At 34.7% G+C, this 16,720-nt stretch overlaps 1 protein-coding gene, 1 long non-coding RNA gene and 1 pseudogene across 3 annotated transcripts in view; 1 reads left to right on the top strand and 2 right to left on the bottom strand.

The window, feature by feature from the left end:
- The window catches only part of LOC18785227, a 4,155-nt pseudogene extending 3,359 nt beyond the window's left edge, over window positions 1-796 (bottom strand). The window contains exon 1 of the transcript XR_002270186.1: window positions 654-796. The product of XR_002270186.1 is annotated as a dynamin-related protein 4C (transcript). The remainder of the gene's footprint in view (window positions 1-653) is intronic.
- LOC109947539 lies at window positions 1,427-3,036 on the top strand. The gene is made up of 2 exons (XR_002270307.1): window positions 1,427-1,585; window positions 2,362-3,036. It is a non-coding gene; the product is annotated as an uncharacterized LOC109947539 (long non-coding RNA).
- Window positions 11,607-15,630, bottom strand: LOC18786918 (thioredoxin-like protein CITRX1, chloroplastic). The gene is made up of 4 exons (XM_007219582.2): window positions 15,290-15,630; window positions 14,701-14,823; window positions 12,477-12,557; window positions 11,607-12,050 (listed from the first exon to the last, which is right to left on the bottom strand). The coding sequence occupies exons 1-4, from the start codon at window positions 15,545-15,547 to the stop codon at window positions 11,934-11,936; spliced, it is 579 nt and encodes a 192-aa protein (XP_007219644.1). The 5' UTR covers window positions 15,548-15,630; the 3' UTR covers window positions 11,607-11,933.

The following is a 16,720-nucleotide window of genomic DNA, read 5'->3' as shown; positions in this document are numbered from 1 at the left end:
ATGCCCCCACACGCTTTAATTTCTCTAGCCTTGGTATATTTAAAAAGAAAAATTACCCCCCCCCCCCCCCCCCCCCCCCCCCCCCCAAGCCAAAAAAAAATATGATGCTTTTAGGGGTGGGCATATGAATCGAAAACTCGGTCGAACAGCCCAAACAAAATCGTTGATCTGGTTTGGTTTGGTTTTTATTTTTTATTCTTTGTCTCCGATTTGAAACCGAACCAAACCATTGTCTATAATTTGGTTTCGGTCCTTGATGGTGAGAATCATCGGTTTAACCAAACCAAGTTGGTGGTATTCCAAAATAATAAACATAATATTATTATAATAAATATATGAATATAATATATAATTTAAGGTATAAAAAAACTGTTTGGCACACATGCCAACACAAAATCTGGCAACACTCCTTCCAATTATGGATGGTTGCAAGTCAGTCTAATTAGATACCAACTAGGGAGACTAATTTTAGATACCAACTTGTGTATCATCTCTCTAATAGAGGTGAAACCTAATGTATTGGTGGGCTCTACCTCTCTATTAGAGAGATTGTACATAAGTTGGTATCTAAAGATGATTTCCCTAGCATGACCCAATCACAAATGGTGAGCTCATCAAAAACAAAAAGGTCATAGACCCAACCAACAACTAACCAAAGGCCAAACAAGTCATAAAGCCCAAGCCAGGCGTAAAGCCCATTCCAGACATAAAGCCCACTCGTTGGCGCCAATGTTGCCGCCAGCATAAAGAGAGGGACATCACCATCTTGGGCAAGGTTGAGTGCAGGAACTACCATCACTCAAAAACATACATAAATATACATGATAAGTCCACAAATTTACAGATTTATGTACTCTTTATACTTTGTTTTTGTAGGAGAATTTGATTTAAAAAAAGACTTATTACTTTATTTTCTCAATTTTCAGCTTTCCCGAGCAAGTAATTGGTTTTCAACGAAAATATGAATTTTTGGTAGAGTTTTAGTACAAGACCAGTTGGAAATGAAAGTTACGATCTTGAAGATGATTGTGGAATTTTTCTAGAATTTTCAGAGCAGCCAATGAGAGCAATCTTTGAAATTAAGTCAACATAAGGTGCAATCCCGTCAAAACTGTGCTGTTGTGGAATAATGATTATTTGAAGACTTTCCTAATTTTTTCTCAAGGCGTACGATATATGGATAGAAAGATAAGACAAAGATCTACAATTTACATATTTTTTGCGAAATTTCTTGGGGGAGAAACAATCCCAAACGTGCATGCAAAGTAACTAACGTGTTATCCCAATTCAAGTAGGAAGATGAGTTAATTACTTACCCATTTTGGATTTATGTTTTAATTAGGTTTTTCTTTATTTTTGGGTTGTTGTAAAAGTCCAGCTATGGTAGGAATAGACGTGTAGTATTTTACTTAAGCATGAGAAACAACTCCTTTGGACGCACGCAAAGACTAGGAGAAATTGGAGACACCGGAAGAGTAACGCAATTGGCTACGTTTTATTTTTTTCTTCCTTATGTTTTTGCTTATGCCGAATTCTATGATTGTGTGTAACTAATTTTCTGTTGCTAGGGCATGATGTAGCCTTAGTATGATAATCTAGTTTTCTTATTTTACCTATCTATTGATTGTCGTTTGATGTTGGATTCTTAATCACTGTGCTTAATAACTTGGTTAATTATCTTGATGCTTGATCACCATCTAGACTTTTAATTGAGTTAATCGGATGCAAATTAGAGTAAATACCATACTTAATTTGAGGCTTGCTTTTTGTGATTAGGATTTGTAATTCGTTTAGGGTAAATACCATACTCTTAGGGTTCACATGTTTGTTGGTGGTTTTCACTGATCTTAATGAGTTTCTATGTGTTGATATTTGACCTAAATACCATAGTCGAATTGAATGTAGGAATATACAAGTTAGCCTAAATACCATAGATGCTTCATGAAAAAGGAAAACTAAGCGATGACATCAAATGGTTAGTTAATAGGTAGGTGAATAAGAGGATAGATCGGATTACTAATGGTAAATCCATTGTCCTAGTGCTTCTATCAATTTGAATTTCTCATCCTTGTGTTTCATGACTTTCTACTTGTTTTGTCTTTTAATTTCGTTGTTAATTAAATCATTCTTTCAAAAAAAAACCCTTTTGTGTTTACATGAGTATGCTACGTGTTTAATTTCTTGTTTATATAATTAGAGTAGTTAAAGTATTTGTGAAGTAAATTAGGTTAGACTAATTGGAAGTTGAACTCAATCCTCGTGGGAATGACCTTGTATTTGCCATACTAAATTACGATTGACCTTGTGCACTTGTGAGTATAATTTGTGTTTAGACTAATCTTTATAATCTCCATTTTTCAGGTTGTCTAAAATTCACAACAATACACAAAAGCCAACAATCCAAATTCATCACCTCTAGAAGAGTCAAAACCACCTAAGCACCCATACAAACGTAGCAAGCAATCAAAAAACAGCCATGGGAAAACAAAACTCATAGCCAAACGAATAAGCAACCTGAGGAAGAAAGGAGGTGGTGCAAGCACTTGAGCAAGAGCTCTATACATCTTCCCAGTGGTACTCGAAAACTCGCATTTAAGATTGTATGATGTATCCAAAAGGTGAGAGCAGATCATAGAGGGAGAGAGATTTTGTAGGGGCTACACATAGAGAGATAAGATTGTGTAGATCTCGGCTAATGAAAATTGAAGGAGGCATTTAGCCTCAAATGTGCGAAAGCAACAACCCAAACAAGTTACCAAGAAAAAAATTGGAAAGAGAAAGGAGTGAAGGAGTGAGAAAGGAAGAGGGAATAAGGGGGAGAGGGGAGGAGGGGCAATGACCTCCTTCTCCCCTGCCTGATGCAGCACTGGGATGGTTGTAGTCGCTATGGTGTATCTCTTTATGTGTCTCGTAACTTCGAAGTCTCTTTGTTATGTTGTAAATGGACTTTGGGTATATTTACTCCATTTCATATAGGGTTTTGTTATAATTCGAGCCCCTTATATTAGGCCTAATAGTGAAGCTCTCTTAAAATTATTGCTTCCACTTGATATATTGGATGCTAATTGATTTACTAAAATAATTGTTTTAAGTTCTTATAAGATAAATAAAAAGTTATTAAATAATCTTGAAATTAATATTTAGTCCAATTTATAATTGCACCAAATATAGGTCCAGACACACACCAAACATAGGAGAAGAAGACTAAGTTCAAGCCAAAGCAAATACTTGAATTTAGTCTTGTCCAGTCCAATCCTATGTACCACACGCCCCCAAAGAGACTTGTTATAGCATATGTCAGATATCATGAATAATTAATTTAACGCTCCTCAGAATTTGGATTTCATTGTTGATAATTTGTAGAGACGAGTAGTGTATTACGTTTTCTTCTATCTTGCTCATGTTGTTGCTAGGATATTAATAAATAAAAAAAGTTTTATCCTGATCTTAATACTAATTATTCTCCTAATTTTTTTAAAGTATGTGTTATGACTTAAGATCTCATATTGGAAAAATATCATATCATAGAGTGGTTTAAATGTTCATGGGCACTCTTCTCTTACAAACCAGTTTTTAGGATAAATTTCTACCCTAGGTTTCTTAACATTTGGTTAGATTAAGAATAAATCAAGTCATTGAATACTGGTAGTTGAGTGAAGGGTCTATAGAATGGGCCAACGAGGACGTTGGATACGGAAGACTGGTTGAATGTTATGACTCAAGATCCCACATTGGATATATAGCATATCATAGATTGGTTTAAGAGCTCATGGGCACCCTTTCCTTACAAGCCGATTTTTGAGGGCAAGTTCTATCCATGGGTTCTTAAGAGCATGTCCACCCATGGGGTTTTGCCATGGCAAAAGGCCCCCTGGGCTGAATAAACCCCTCAACCAATGAATTCTAGCACGGGCAGGACATGAGCTCTACCAAGACTGGGCAGGCCCAAAGGCAAGACCAGCCCAAGCTGGTGCCTAAAGACACTGACGTCAATGAAGAAAAAAATTGGAAAAAAATTGACAAAAATTCTGAAAAATTACCACAAAATTTAATATAAAAAATTATAGATACCTAGCAAATTTTTTGTAATTAATCTCATACATATAAATGAAATTAATCTCATGTGCATAGTAATTGCTATTGAATTATCGTGTCAATGGGTAAAAAAATTTTAAAAAATTGCTATGACGGATACTATACACGTAAATAATAATCACCCCTTACTTGCCTTTAATTCTTGTGATCAAATATAGATGGAAGTGTTCTAACACTATGCTATGTTCAGATAGTAGGCCTGTGCTGTTCCAGTCAAAGAGAGCCCAAAGTCCAACACAAACAGAAAATGCATGTTACGTTGTCCAGGATTTGCAAGGGAGACGGAAGTGTGAGAACGAAATCGAAAAGAAAACCAAACCCGAGATCTTGATCTCGATCTTGATTGGGTTTGCAGCCTTTTACCACAATCTCCTTGTTCTTCCAACTTTACAACCATCAGAATCAAGATAAAAGAACCACATAAGCATCACCTATTACAAAAAGAATTTGAATGAAGGTAAAAGGAAAATCTCTTAGACTAATGCCACTTTAAATTTTAGAGATTGTTTGCAATTTGAACTTCTTAGAAAAAATTGTGTTGATTTTCCAGCTCAATTAAAATGATGTTACAATGTGCCACTTAGTTCAAGAACTTGTGTATTATTTTGCCAGTGACCTTTTTTCAATAGTAGTTTGATGTTTGTAATATGAATATTGTTAGCGTAAAATTCCATATCGGAAACTTAACAAAATATAAATATAACATATAATGAGTGATTCTACTATTAATAGCATCAATGTTATTTCTGTATAAAACCTCACACCTGCTAATTTACCAGTATAAAGACGGATTGCAACTAGCATTTTAATCAAGAAGGCTAGGTGATTCAAAACATTTCTTTTTCAAGTGCAAAATTGCAAGAAAACAGGTGAGATTGGGCAAAGGCAAAGAATAGGTGGAGTGGTAGAGTATTAATTGGATTTGTAGATTATTGCGTGTTGGAAAAGGAATGGTAGGCGCGTGCGTGTCATAGGGTTAGCTCAGTCAGATACATTGCACATGACCAAAAGTGAAAGTGGGAATGCACCAACTTGCACATGTTCTTTCATTTCATTTCTCATGCACATTTGCACAGCAACAGCATATCATCCATCCCCATCAATATCATCGTCATCATATCAAATCCTCTTTCTTCCGACGCTCCTGTATTTTGGACTCAAAGCCATGAATATTCATAATTTTATATCAACTAGCTCAGGCTAAGAGAACATCACGTACATGCATTGTATATCTGTGTATGGGCACTTTTCTGCAATGGACATTCCTTCGTGATATCAATAATGCCGCACATGTTACATTTCCATTTAGATTGTTAGTCGAGTCGACTCTTGGTGATGAATAGAGGCTACTTGACCTAGCCATATATAAGCTTAAGATCCTGCTCTCATTAGACATGTTCTCTAAACCTAATTTCATCATAAGAAGAGAGCTGAAACAGTTTCTGAGAGAGAGCAGAAGTCTTAAGACGTTCATGTCTTTTGTTTGTGTTAATGCTGCTGCAATTGAATGAGTTCAGAGATCGAATACTCAAAGAAAATGACGTCAGATATGTCTTCTATGTATTTCAGGTTGTGTGAAATATCATAGACACTTATATAGAAATCTAACAACACACTCATCTTCTTTCTTCATTTCAATCAAATTATACGTCAATCCATATCTTACTTATTAGAAATAATGAAACTCATAGTAGGTGTACATTTGACTGGTGCCGGTTTTGATTGGTTTGAACAAAATTATACTAATCTGGCATCATTGGCACTTGTTGATCAACCGGCACCCATATTCCTTTTTTTTTTCTTTTTTTTTTTCTTTTTATAAGGAACATATGTCTTACGTACACAGAGCAGGATTACATATGAGATGAAAGTGGATTCATTGATAGGAGGAAAGGAAGTGAAAGTGTGAACTGAAAATGAAGTTACTCTTGTAGAGCTACTACTCATTTTTCTTCAGAAAATGAAAACAGTGAAATTTTTTTTATTCTTTTTTATATAATAACAAACGTAAAAGTAGAAATTTATTTGATTTATTTGTTAAAGTTCTTTATAATAACAAGATATATAAATATTTTTTATTATACGGTTTCTTGGGTACTTCGTGGACCATCATCCCAATATGTTCATTCAAGCTGTAAAATGAAATTAAAATAATCAGTGACATTATTTATTTATATATTAATATGGTATGCATGCAAAAATATTAGTGATTTTGTAACACGAACTTGACAGTCAATATTGGGTTTGCCTTTGTTACGGGGAATTTTTCAATAAGTATTTAAGTTAACAATTAGTTATATATTTCTTATATAGGTCGTTGAATTGCATTCATTATATGTGTTTGTATAGATAAATTTAATATGCAATATACATACAATTCAACGATCGATATTAAAAATATATAACCAATCCTTAACATAAATTACTTACTTAAAAATCTTTTTTATGACATAAACTACTCATGCAACTAATCAAATAATTTTTGGGAAGAAAAAAGTGTTGTTGACGTTTGGTTGATGTTCATGCATTGAACTGAGACATAACTGTGTGTGTGCCAAAATGGGCAAATGCGAATTTCAGAGTCCCACACGGCCATTGTTTGACTCTATAATGATATGCGTTGCAACAACAGCATTCTTGGATTTCGGGAAGCATCTTTGAATCTTTTTTTTCTTTATCGTCATTCTGTTCAAGGTTTATCATCATATCTTCTCGTGCATGGGTAACTGGGTTGGAAATGTTTACGCTCATCAAATCAAACGATGAATCAAAAATTTGACTAAATAAAATATATAATATATAATAAATAATATTACTACTGATCATATCAAAACATTTTCTATACAACTCAATTGCCTTAGTATCGTTATTAATAGCCGGTTTCGTTTTTTTAAAATCTTAACATTCATCAAATGTAAAATTCTATTATTAAAAGATGTTAACTTATAAATTATAAATTAGATTTTGCACGTCTTTTATTTGAAATTTTAAGAGTTTTATAAAAACAACTTTAATAGGCCTCGAACTACTTGAGTGAAAAGTGTAATTGACGAGAAATTATTGTAAGATATTGGACTAACGACTATGTAATATTGTAATTAATATGATTAGACCCCATTGGGCATGGTCAAAACCAATGGTTAAATTAGTTACCATCCAATCCAAAGACATGGTAAAACATGAATGAAGTTTCAAAAGAGTGTAAACTTTTGACATGTGCATTAAGGTGCCCCCTAACTGACTGACATTACTTTATTTAGTCACATGTGACCTACCATAAGCCCATAATTTAGACCAACTAGTGTGCAGTCGGCTTGAAATTCATTTTCAAAAATGTCATGAGGGGGACACTTTGCAGTCTTGCACAATTTGGTACTTGATGAGTTACAATTTTGTTACTTAAAACTGTCATGAATTTGGGGAAATTAGGAATATAAATGAGAATGAATAATTATGAGATTAATTACTCTCCTTATTCAAAATAATTTTTAATTTTTCAGGACTAATAGTTTTACAGTCCCGATCTCTTGGACCACAGGAGTCCAAGAGATTGTGGTCACCCACCGTTGGATATTAATCTAATGGTATAAAAAAGTTTATTAAAATTAGTGCAAGAGTGAGTGAACCGTTGAATTTACATCCAACAGTGAGTGACCACAAATTTCTTAGACCCCTGTGGTCCAAAAGATCAGGACTATATAGTTTTAATGCAAATGCCATGTAAATTTTGATTCTTTTTTGCATATTATGCAAAATTCAAATACATGCGCATTAGTCAATATAAGAAAACTGAAGAATCAGAATAATTCAAATGCTCATTCTAGGTAAATAAACATAAAATTATATTATAACATGAAAAATACTTCACTTTTTACCAAGTAAGTAAGAGTTCCTACATTCCTGCCAATAGCTGTATGACATGTGTGTTTTTAATGAATTATTTTTGCATATATATTAAACGGTCATTTGCAGGTAAGGAGGCAAGTAGTATGTATAACCCTTTTTTTTTTTTTTTGGGAAATAACATATGTAATTGTTGATGTATCATGTTGGATTTATGATAATATTAATAATTCTCTACGAGTTATAATTTTAATATATTCGTAATACCAAGAGGACATGTAGAATAATTTACTTTTGAAAAAAATAAATAAAGACCGCACCTAACCCAAGATTTAAAAATGAACTAAATCAAATTTACAGTAGAAGTTGCTGAAACGTATCAGCCGAATATCTCGGGATCTGGCGCTCCGATTCTGGCCGATTCGGACCATCACCCCAAACTGGATTTTCTCCCAATAAAAACCGAACAAAAATCCACTCCCTGGTCCCCACACACCATTTTAAAATCTCCAAGCCAACGGTCCTGATCTCACCGGCCACATCACATCTCCATACACCCTCACCCACCAGATCACAACTCCAACACATCCGCCATCCCTATATATATACCAACCAATACAAGCCGTTAATCCACTGTCAAAGCCTTTTCATAAATTCGTTGCCATTCTTGCTGGTGCTCGCTGTTGTCGTTTGCTGACCTGGCATTGTCGTTTGGGGAGGGAGAGAAATGTTCGTCGGAGGTCGTAGGTGGTCATGGTGCAGTGTATGAGCTTGGGTTCTGTTCTGGTGTTGGCGGGTCTAGCGTTGTTCATGGTGGTTCTGCCGTTGTTGCTGCCTCCGCTGCCTCCTCCGCCGTTGATGCTCTTGTTCTTTCCCGTTGGCATAATGGCCGCTCTCATGTTTCTTGCATTCTCACCCGCCGAGACAGCCGGAAACGGAGTCGTTCATTATTCTGTCTAAAGATTATTGCTTGGCTAATAGATTAGATCCATCTCGCTAGCTATGAGCTGTGCTTCTTGCCAAATTGGGCTTGTATTTAATGTAGTGGATACATTTGTAAGTGCTGTGCTTTGAGTATTTTTAGTAGTTTCTTGAATGCAATCAATGAGAGTTGATATTTAATCTTTCTAGTCATTGAAGACACACATTGGTACTGCTTTCAGAATGGTTTTCTGACAATCAAAAACTTTTTTATTAGGTTATAAAACTTACATTTAAAAGTTTTTCTAGGTTATAAAGGTGTTTTTCGCGGTTTTAATAAAAGCGCTTTTGAAAAAAGCTTTTATGAACATAAGTGCTTAGTTGTTGGAAGACGATGTTATAAAACCCAACATTTTCTTTCTCGATCTCAAATAAATGAACCTTACATGAGTCTCAAATACGATTCAATTTATTATTATGATTTTTCACTAAGGGCCAATTTATAAAACTATACATAAGCATTCGACACCAGTAATATTGAGCGAGAGGAGGTTCATGCATAGTACCTTAAGTGTAAGGGCAACTGTTTTTAACTATTTGAGTTACAAACTCACTATTCATCGTGTTTTAGTCAAATGAAATATACGTAGGGAGTGCCAATAGTTCCCACCATAGAGAAACACTTACATAAAACGGGGGTATTAATTACGGTAAGTGTTTCTCTATTTAATTACGGTATGTTAACTATTTGAGTTACAAACTCACTATTTGTGATAACTTTTTTTTATGACAGTATATAATTATTGAGGATAGCAAAACAGTACTATCTCTATTTAATACAAGTTTTTCTACCCCCTACGGCACCCTAGTTGGAACCCATACAACTCCAATGTAAACCAAGAAGAAACGCGTAGGGTGGTGGCAAGTCATTTAAATTTTGTCCCTAGTGAGAAAGGAAAGAAGTTTCACGAAAATAACATTTAACACATTTGGTTGGCGTAGAAGTCTGATTATTTCCGTGGATGGAAAAAAAGGTGAACTGAAAGGAAAGAAAGATAATGAAAGGGATGTGTGAATACGAAGAAGAATTGTGGCTTATTCTACTTTTGCTATATAGGTGATCATGTTCAATTAATGTTGTGTTGTGACCTCTCGCCTAAGTTCAAAGAATACTCGGGAAGAAAACGAAAGGTTGAAGGGAAAATATAGGAGAAAGGGAAGTGAGGTGAGAAAGAAATGGAAAAGGATGTATAGAAGCTTCGAACCAAGAAATTTTGGTACCATAAAAAGGGAATGGAAGACTTGGAGGTGATCTTTAGGTGTTAAAAAAATGTAAATTTGGAGACGTAAAACTACTTTTGCATCCCACTTTATATTTTCGGAAGATGTAAATGTAATTTTTTGCTATAATATGAGAATGTAAAATTTGGATTTGATATTTTTTGTGTGGGTTTAATATATATTTGGCTTATTTTTACAAATGGTTCTTGAGGTTCACGAAATTGTCACATTGGTTTTTTAGGTTTTTTTTGTGCCATAGTTGGTCTTTAAGGTTACTCTTGGTACATCAAGTTGGTCCTTAATTTTGACAGAACCTCACGACAAGGACCAACTTGATGTACCAAGAGTAACCTTAACCAATTATGTCACAAAAAAAAACATAAATGATCAAATATGATAATTTCGTGAACTTCAGGGACTATTTGTGAAAATAAGCATACATATTTAATATTAGTTTTTTTTTTTTTTTTTGGTGATGCAAGCGATACTGCAGGATGGTGGTTTTCTCACCCATATACTATCAATGTGTTATGGGGGTTAGAAACTGAGACTACTAATTTACAAATCAATGCTATTTTGCACTAGACTAGACCCCGTTATCTAATATTAGCTTCATTTTAAATAACTTTCTAATGTAGTGGTGGTTCACATGTAAACTTCTGTGTCTCTTTCCCTTTATCAGAAGCGGAGGACCGTCAATGGAGATGTAAACTCTCTCATATGCAAACTAGCAAACTTTTTTGTTAACATTTTCCAGGTGGTTGGCTCTTGTACATCTCAAATATCTTTCCCATTTTTGGGAAGTACAAACAAATTATATGCCGAATCACATTTTTGGTCCATGTGGTTCGGTTCATGTTTCACTTTGGTACTTGTCATTTTAATTTTTGACACAGGCACAAAAGTATAGAACTAGTCACTGTAAATTTGTGTGATCTCTCCGATATGTCAAATTGCTCTAAACCACTATACCAGTCGGTCTTTTGACTAAGAATGAAATAAATAAAAAGCGAGAAACTATGATAAATAAAATAAAATGTGAGAAATCCAGCAAGGCACTCATAATTCGATAGAAATTAGTAAAAAAAAATCAAGTGGTTGGTTGATCTGTTAAATCCAAGTGCCTTCCAGATCGCATAAGCTTTTAAGAAGTCAAGTGAGGCATAATTGAAGTCTTTACCATGAGTTTGTAGCTATGCTTTTAGTAAGTTATATACGGACTTTTGTCTTTCTAAAAGAAGTATAATATCAAGCATCTACGCGATTCTGTTTCCACTGCGTCATCAACTTTTACTCTTATCTTATTCTTTTTACTTTAAAACGGAAAAAGAAAATTTGGGGGTTTCTAGTGCAGATATAAACGAAGTATAACATCCAGATCACAAGCCTCCTTGTATTCATTCACTTCCAAATGCAACCCTAATTGTGCATGTTGTAGGGAAGCATGACACCAAATGTCAGCCATAGAAGCTCCGCAATCAGACCTGGTTAATATATTTTCCATGCCCTAAGGCTTGTAGCATCACCAAACATCCTTATAATTTAAACAGTAAAAGGAATCGTAATCGTGCAAGGATGTACGACAGACACATCATATATCTAAACACACCTACAAACCGCATCTATTAGATATCATATGGCTACAAAATTGTTGACTCCAAGGAAATATTCCAATTAGTAAATTAGGACATTACAAACCTCAACAAGCAATGATAATGCTTGTACCATCACCAAACAGAACCATGGCCCCCCAATTGTATGGAGCAATAACCAAATCATTTTCCCGGACTCCTTCACATTTCGTTATCAATGATATCCCGCATCATCTGTAATGGGATGAGCCCTTCAGTCCGGATGGCATCTTTACTTGGATCTGGACTGACAAAGAGCAATGTCGGCAATCCTCGAACCTGATTTGAAAGAGTTTAGGAGGTATTATTTCCCTAGTTAATTGCCATTCAAACTCCAAGATATTAGCAATAAGAGTTTACAATGCTTCATCTGTTGCATAAAACTTTTCCAACAGTGACATTGTATACCAATAAATCTAGATCTCTTCAACCAGTGATATTAGTCAAAGCAATATATCCACCCAGTTTATGTTTATCCAGAATATTTATCACTGAGACTAATATAAAATCTGTGATTTTCTATGAAAAATATCTAGCTAAAAACACATAAATTCTTAAGAGGCATAAAACGTAGAGTACTAAATGCCATAAATTCCATAAAGAAATTTCAGTGCAACAAGTAGGGCTTGAGAGAATGGAAGAAGCTGAGAGAATAGAGACAAAATAAAACTATAAAAATAAAAGGTAAAAAAGAAATGCAATTACCTGCATGTCACGTGCAAACTCGTACTCATCATCTGTATCAACCTTAATAATTTTAACATTGCTCTCATACTCCACAGCAAGCTGTTACGAAAATTCAAATTTCAACGTTACTCATATACTTACAAACCAAGTTTTTTTTAATCAAATTCTGAACAGGGTAGATTCAATTTGATTAACATTAGAATCCTAATACGGAATATAATTTATATGTTAGCTAACACTTGGAATATAAAGACTTTTACCATTACATTCACTTTCAAAAGAAATCTGCATACATGGGTATTTTTATTTTGGATTGGTAAAGATAGTAGGATAAATACTCATATTTGATTTTTGCCTATCTGATTGATAGCCCATCGTTTATAGATCAGAAGTTTGCTCTGAAAAGTTCTAAAATAACCCTTAGCTTAGTTTTCAATTAAGCTAACTACTGTAAGACTGCATCATGGATATGGCTTTGAGTTACCTGGGTTTCCTAATCTTATAACAAGTGGAACATTGGGTTTACTATCAAACTGTTCACAATTGGGTCAATTGACTTAGTTATTCATATATCTTTTGGCTTACATAAAGATATGAACCAGGACAATAAGAACACAAGTTTATCAAAGCTTTTGGTGAAACAAGTGAAAATGTCATGCTCAAATACCCTTTTGAGGATTCATACAACATGAGCTGAATAAATTTAATGCCTCCAGTTTATTTCCTTGAAATGGCAGACATTAATTAGAAAAAAGAGAACCATGTTATTTCTTTCACTTTTGTTGATGTCTATTACCAAGTAAATAGGATTTCATAATGCAAGCACAACATTATCCGACATATTTCAATACCTTTTCTACTTTACAAGATGCACTTTCCCCAAATGCACTATGCAGCAGTTCTACAGTATGGGAATGGTACAAGAAAATATAAAGCTAAGTTTGCAAATGCAATCGTGGTGCATAGACTTGCATCTCACACTTCATTCATCTCATATTCTAGCATTTGATAGAATAAAAAGCTAGCATCACTACCATAAGACCATAGATCCCCTCCAGTAACCAACAACAATGGTACTCTCCTTCTGAAGATTTTGTAATAAAGTAAAACATGCAGAATCACAGATCACAATATGCATATGAACAACTGGACAGGCAAGAAATGTTTTACAAAAAGTTTGGCCAACTTTTATTATATTTAATGTTTTACACGAAATGGGCATCCACATTTGGCAGCATGGAAAGAGTCTTAATCTAATCACCGTTGTAACTAGCACTCAGTAAGCATCTTAAAAGTAAATGTTAATCACATGTCAAAGACATATACTAGCTAATGTTCAGAAATAGCTTGTGCAAATAATGTACCTCACACATCTAAAGACACCACATTTCTCACGTATTATATTTCACTTTCAGCTTTTTAGAAACTTCTATCCAGGAAATACACTTGCGGTTCGCACTTCATTCAGTCATATTACAGCATTTCAGATGAGATTAAAACGCTAACTAAGGTACACTCGTCTTGAAGATGTTGTCATCAATTAAAACATGTTGGATCAGGATTTTCTCCATTTACCACCCACTTGAAGAGGAACACTTCTAAAATCTCATTCATATAATCAACATCATTTTTACAGCCAGCCATGAATGTTTTAAAAAAAGGTGGGGTACCTTTAATAATATTTCTTGCTTTTCAGAAACACTCAAAATCGTCCAATCATGATCAAACAGCCACCATACAAGAAATGGACCCCTACAATTGGGCAGCATATGAAAGTCCTAATCTACGAGAAGTGATATTGGGTTGTTGTTAGTCAAGACTAAAACTTACAAGTGAGAGTGGTTCTCGTTCTACAGTCAATACTAATACATACAAGTGAGAGTGGTTTTCTTTCTACAGACACGATTAAGACATACAAGTGAGAGTGGTTTTCTTTCTACAGTACTAAAACATACAAGTGACAATGGTTTAAAACATAGTGGGCATGCATACTGTGTGCAGTTCAAATTTTCAAATTTCCCCCTTAAAAGATCTTTCCACACACAAAAGATTAGGAAGGTCTAGAAAGGCAGTAAAACAGAATTTCTCTAACAACCAGTTTGAAATCCATATCAAAGTACTAAATACAAGTATTTTATCAAATTGCACAGATGAACCATCAAAACTTCAAAAGAAAAAAAAAAGCCATATATGAATACAGAGTAGCGTCGCTAAAAGTAGTATGCATATGTGTAAAGCATACCATTTCAAGTTCTTGAGCCATCAATATACAAGGTCCACACCATGTTGCAAAGAAATCAACGACAAGGGGTACATTTCTTTCTCCTTTTACCAGTTCCTGAACCTCCTGGGCCGACACCTTCTTCTGCGCTCCCCAAAAAAAGAAATAAATAAGCTCAAATTTATAATTTAAAAATAAAGAAAGATCAGAGAATTCCTAAAACCAATAATTGTTTTGTTTCAATCTCACTACTAATAACTATGCTTGCTTGCTTCTATCAGATGCCTCCATAACTGATAAAAGGAAAATAATAAAGTAAAACTCTATATCCCAAGTTGGCTTTCAAACTAAGCCAAATCAAAAGAAAAGTTCCATGCTTTCCCTTCCCATACAGAGGTAAATCCCAGAATATCAATTCAATAAACTGTAATCCTTTCACGTTTCCTACATTTTCTCACCAATCAGATAAATAATTTGAATATACAAACTGACCCATAAAATCATTACTATATCAAGGAGGAAAAACATATGAATTAAAGGAAAAAAAAAACCAACAAGTAATGGGTAATTGCAATGCTAAAGAAAATAAGCATTTCTAGGGAGAACTTACCACAAGATAGTCTTCTCTGACATGTTTCCCTTGAGGGGGTCTGCAAAGCAACTTCCTTGTAACTGTTGAGAGTGAAAGCGGTGTGTTCTGGATAGAAAATAGTGAATTTTGCTGATGGGTTTTCACGGAGAAGTGAGTAACAAGGCGAGAAGGTGGAGGAAAATGAAATGATAAGACCATGGGAGAATGACTATGGGTTTTCGAGCTAAAGCCATAGCTATGGATAGGAGGAGCTGTTTGGGTTTGGAAGAGAGCCATCTTTTTACAGAGCGAAAGCAATCAAAGTAATCTTTTCGTAAATCCCAGATAAACAAAAAAGGCAATCTGGTTGTAGATATAGTGACTGGGCTTTTGAAGCTTCAAAATCCATCGCCAAAGCGCATAAAATTTCTTTTGGGTTTGATTCCTGTGGACTATAAGTTGAGAATTAAGCCCACATAAAAGCCTATTTGCACATTCTTTTATTGATTTTTTTTTAATCGCGAGTAGTCTCTGTATCACTTTGAATATATTATTTTTGCCCCTAAGTCCATTAATGTCATGTATATCTATCTATATCTTCCTGTAAATCAATGTCATTCTTGACGTGAATTAATCATGTGAGAATAAGGACAGAGCCAAGTACATGCTAGAAGTGGCACGGACTTAGCTCGATCTTCTTTTCTTCATGATTATAGTGCAAAATTACCATTCTTAAACTTATGCCCTCCTAGCCAGCAATAAATATTTTACAAAGTCACATTTTGACATGAATATATAGTGTAAATTTACAAGGTGACATGAATATATAATACTGCACAAACCATTCTTCTTCCACTTGGTACTTTAGTGGGTAATAGCTTTATTAGGACAGAACGAGTATGCAACCAAATGATACCTATACAAGGGTTCAAGTTTCAATCGATATTTGCGGAGTTGATCATCCTTCTCGAAAACGAAGATTTGAAGTGGTCTATAATTTATTGAGTAGTCGGTATAATTCACGCATTCGTGTACAAATTAGTGCAGACGTAGTAACACGAATATCTCTAGTAGTTAGTCTAGTTCCATCAACCGGCCATTAAGAATTCAAGAGGACATTATGCTTGTTCGGGATAGGTCGACCTATCTGTTTTCTTATGCGTCGAGGCTTCCGATAATATAAAATTCTGGCTTCGCTTATGAGTGTGAGTAAGGATGACAAAAATTGGGTACCTGCCCCTAACGGGTGAAGATTTGGGGTAAATCGCTAGGGGGTTGGGTGTGGCGGCAGTGTTATGGGGATCCTTAAAAATCCCCGGTTGGAGATGGGCCGAGGATGGTATTGGTTGACCAAGAAACATATGGAAATTGTTTTTTAATGTGTTCTCCCTTCGTTATTAGAACCTCCTTCCATTCCATTTTGTCTGATGAAGCTACGGTGTTGGTGCTATAGTGCTACCTATTTTTTTG

The sequence above is a fragment of the Prunus persica genome, chromosome G2 (assembly GCF_000346465.2).
Source record: "Prunus persica cultivar Lovell chromosome G2, Prunus_persica_NCBIv2, whole genome shotgun sequence".
Classification (NCBI taxonomy): Eukaryota; Viridiplantae; Streptophyta; class Magnoliopsida; order Rosales; family Rosaceae; genus Prunus; species Prunus persica.
This window is presented reverse-complemented; position numbering and strand designations above follow the sequence as displayed.

Bases quoted from the DNA above. Each gene is read 5' to 3' on its own strand.
- LOC18786918 (XM_007219582.2), bottom strand. From the start codon at position 15,547: ATGGCTCTCTTCCAAACCCAAACAGCTCCTCCTATCCATAGCTATGGC. The intron at 14,824-15,289 runs GTAAGTTCTCCC...TGGGGAGCGCAG, and splicing joins TCAGAGAAGACTATCTTGTG to AAGAAGGTGTCGGCCCAGGA. The intron at 12,051-12,476 runs GTAATTGCATTT...CTTTCAAATCAG, and splicing joins AGTTTGCACGTGACATGCAG to GTTCGAGGATTGCCGACATT.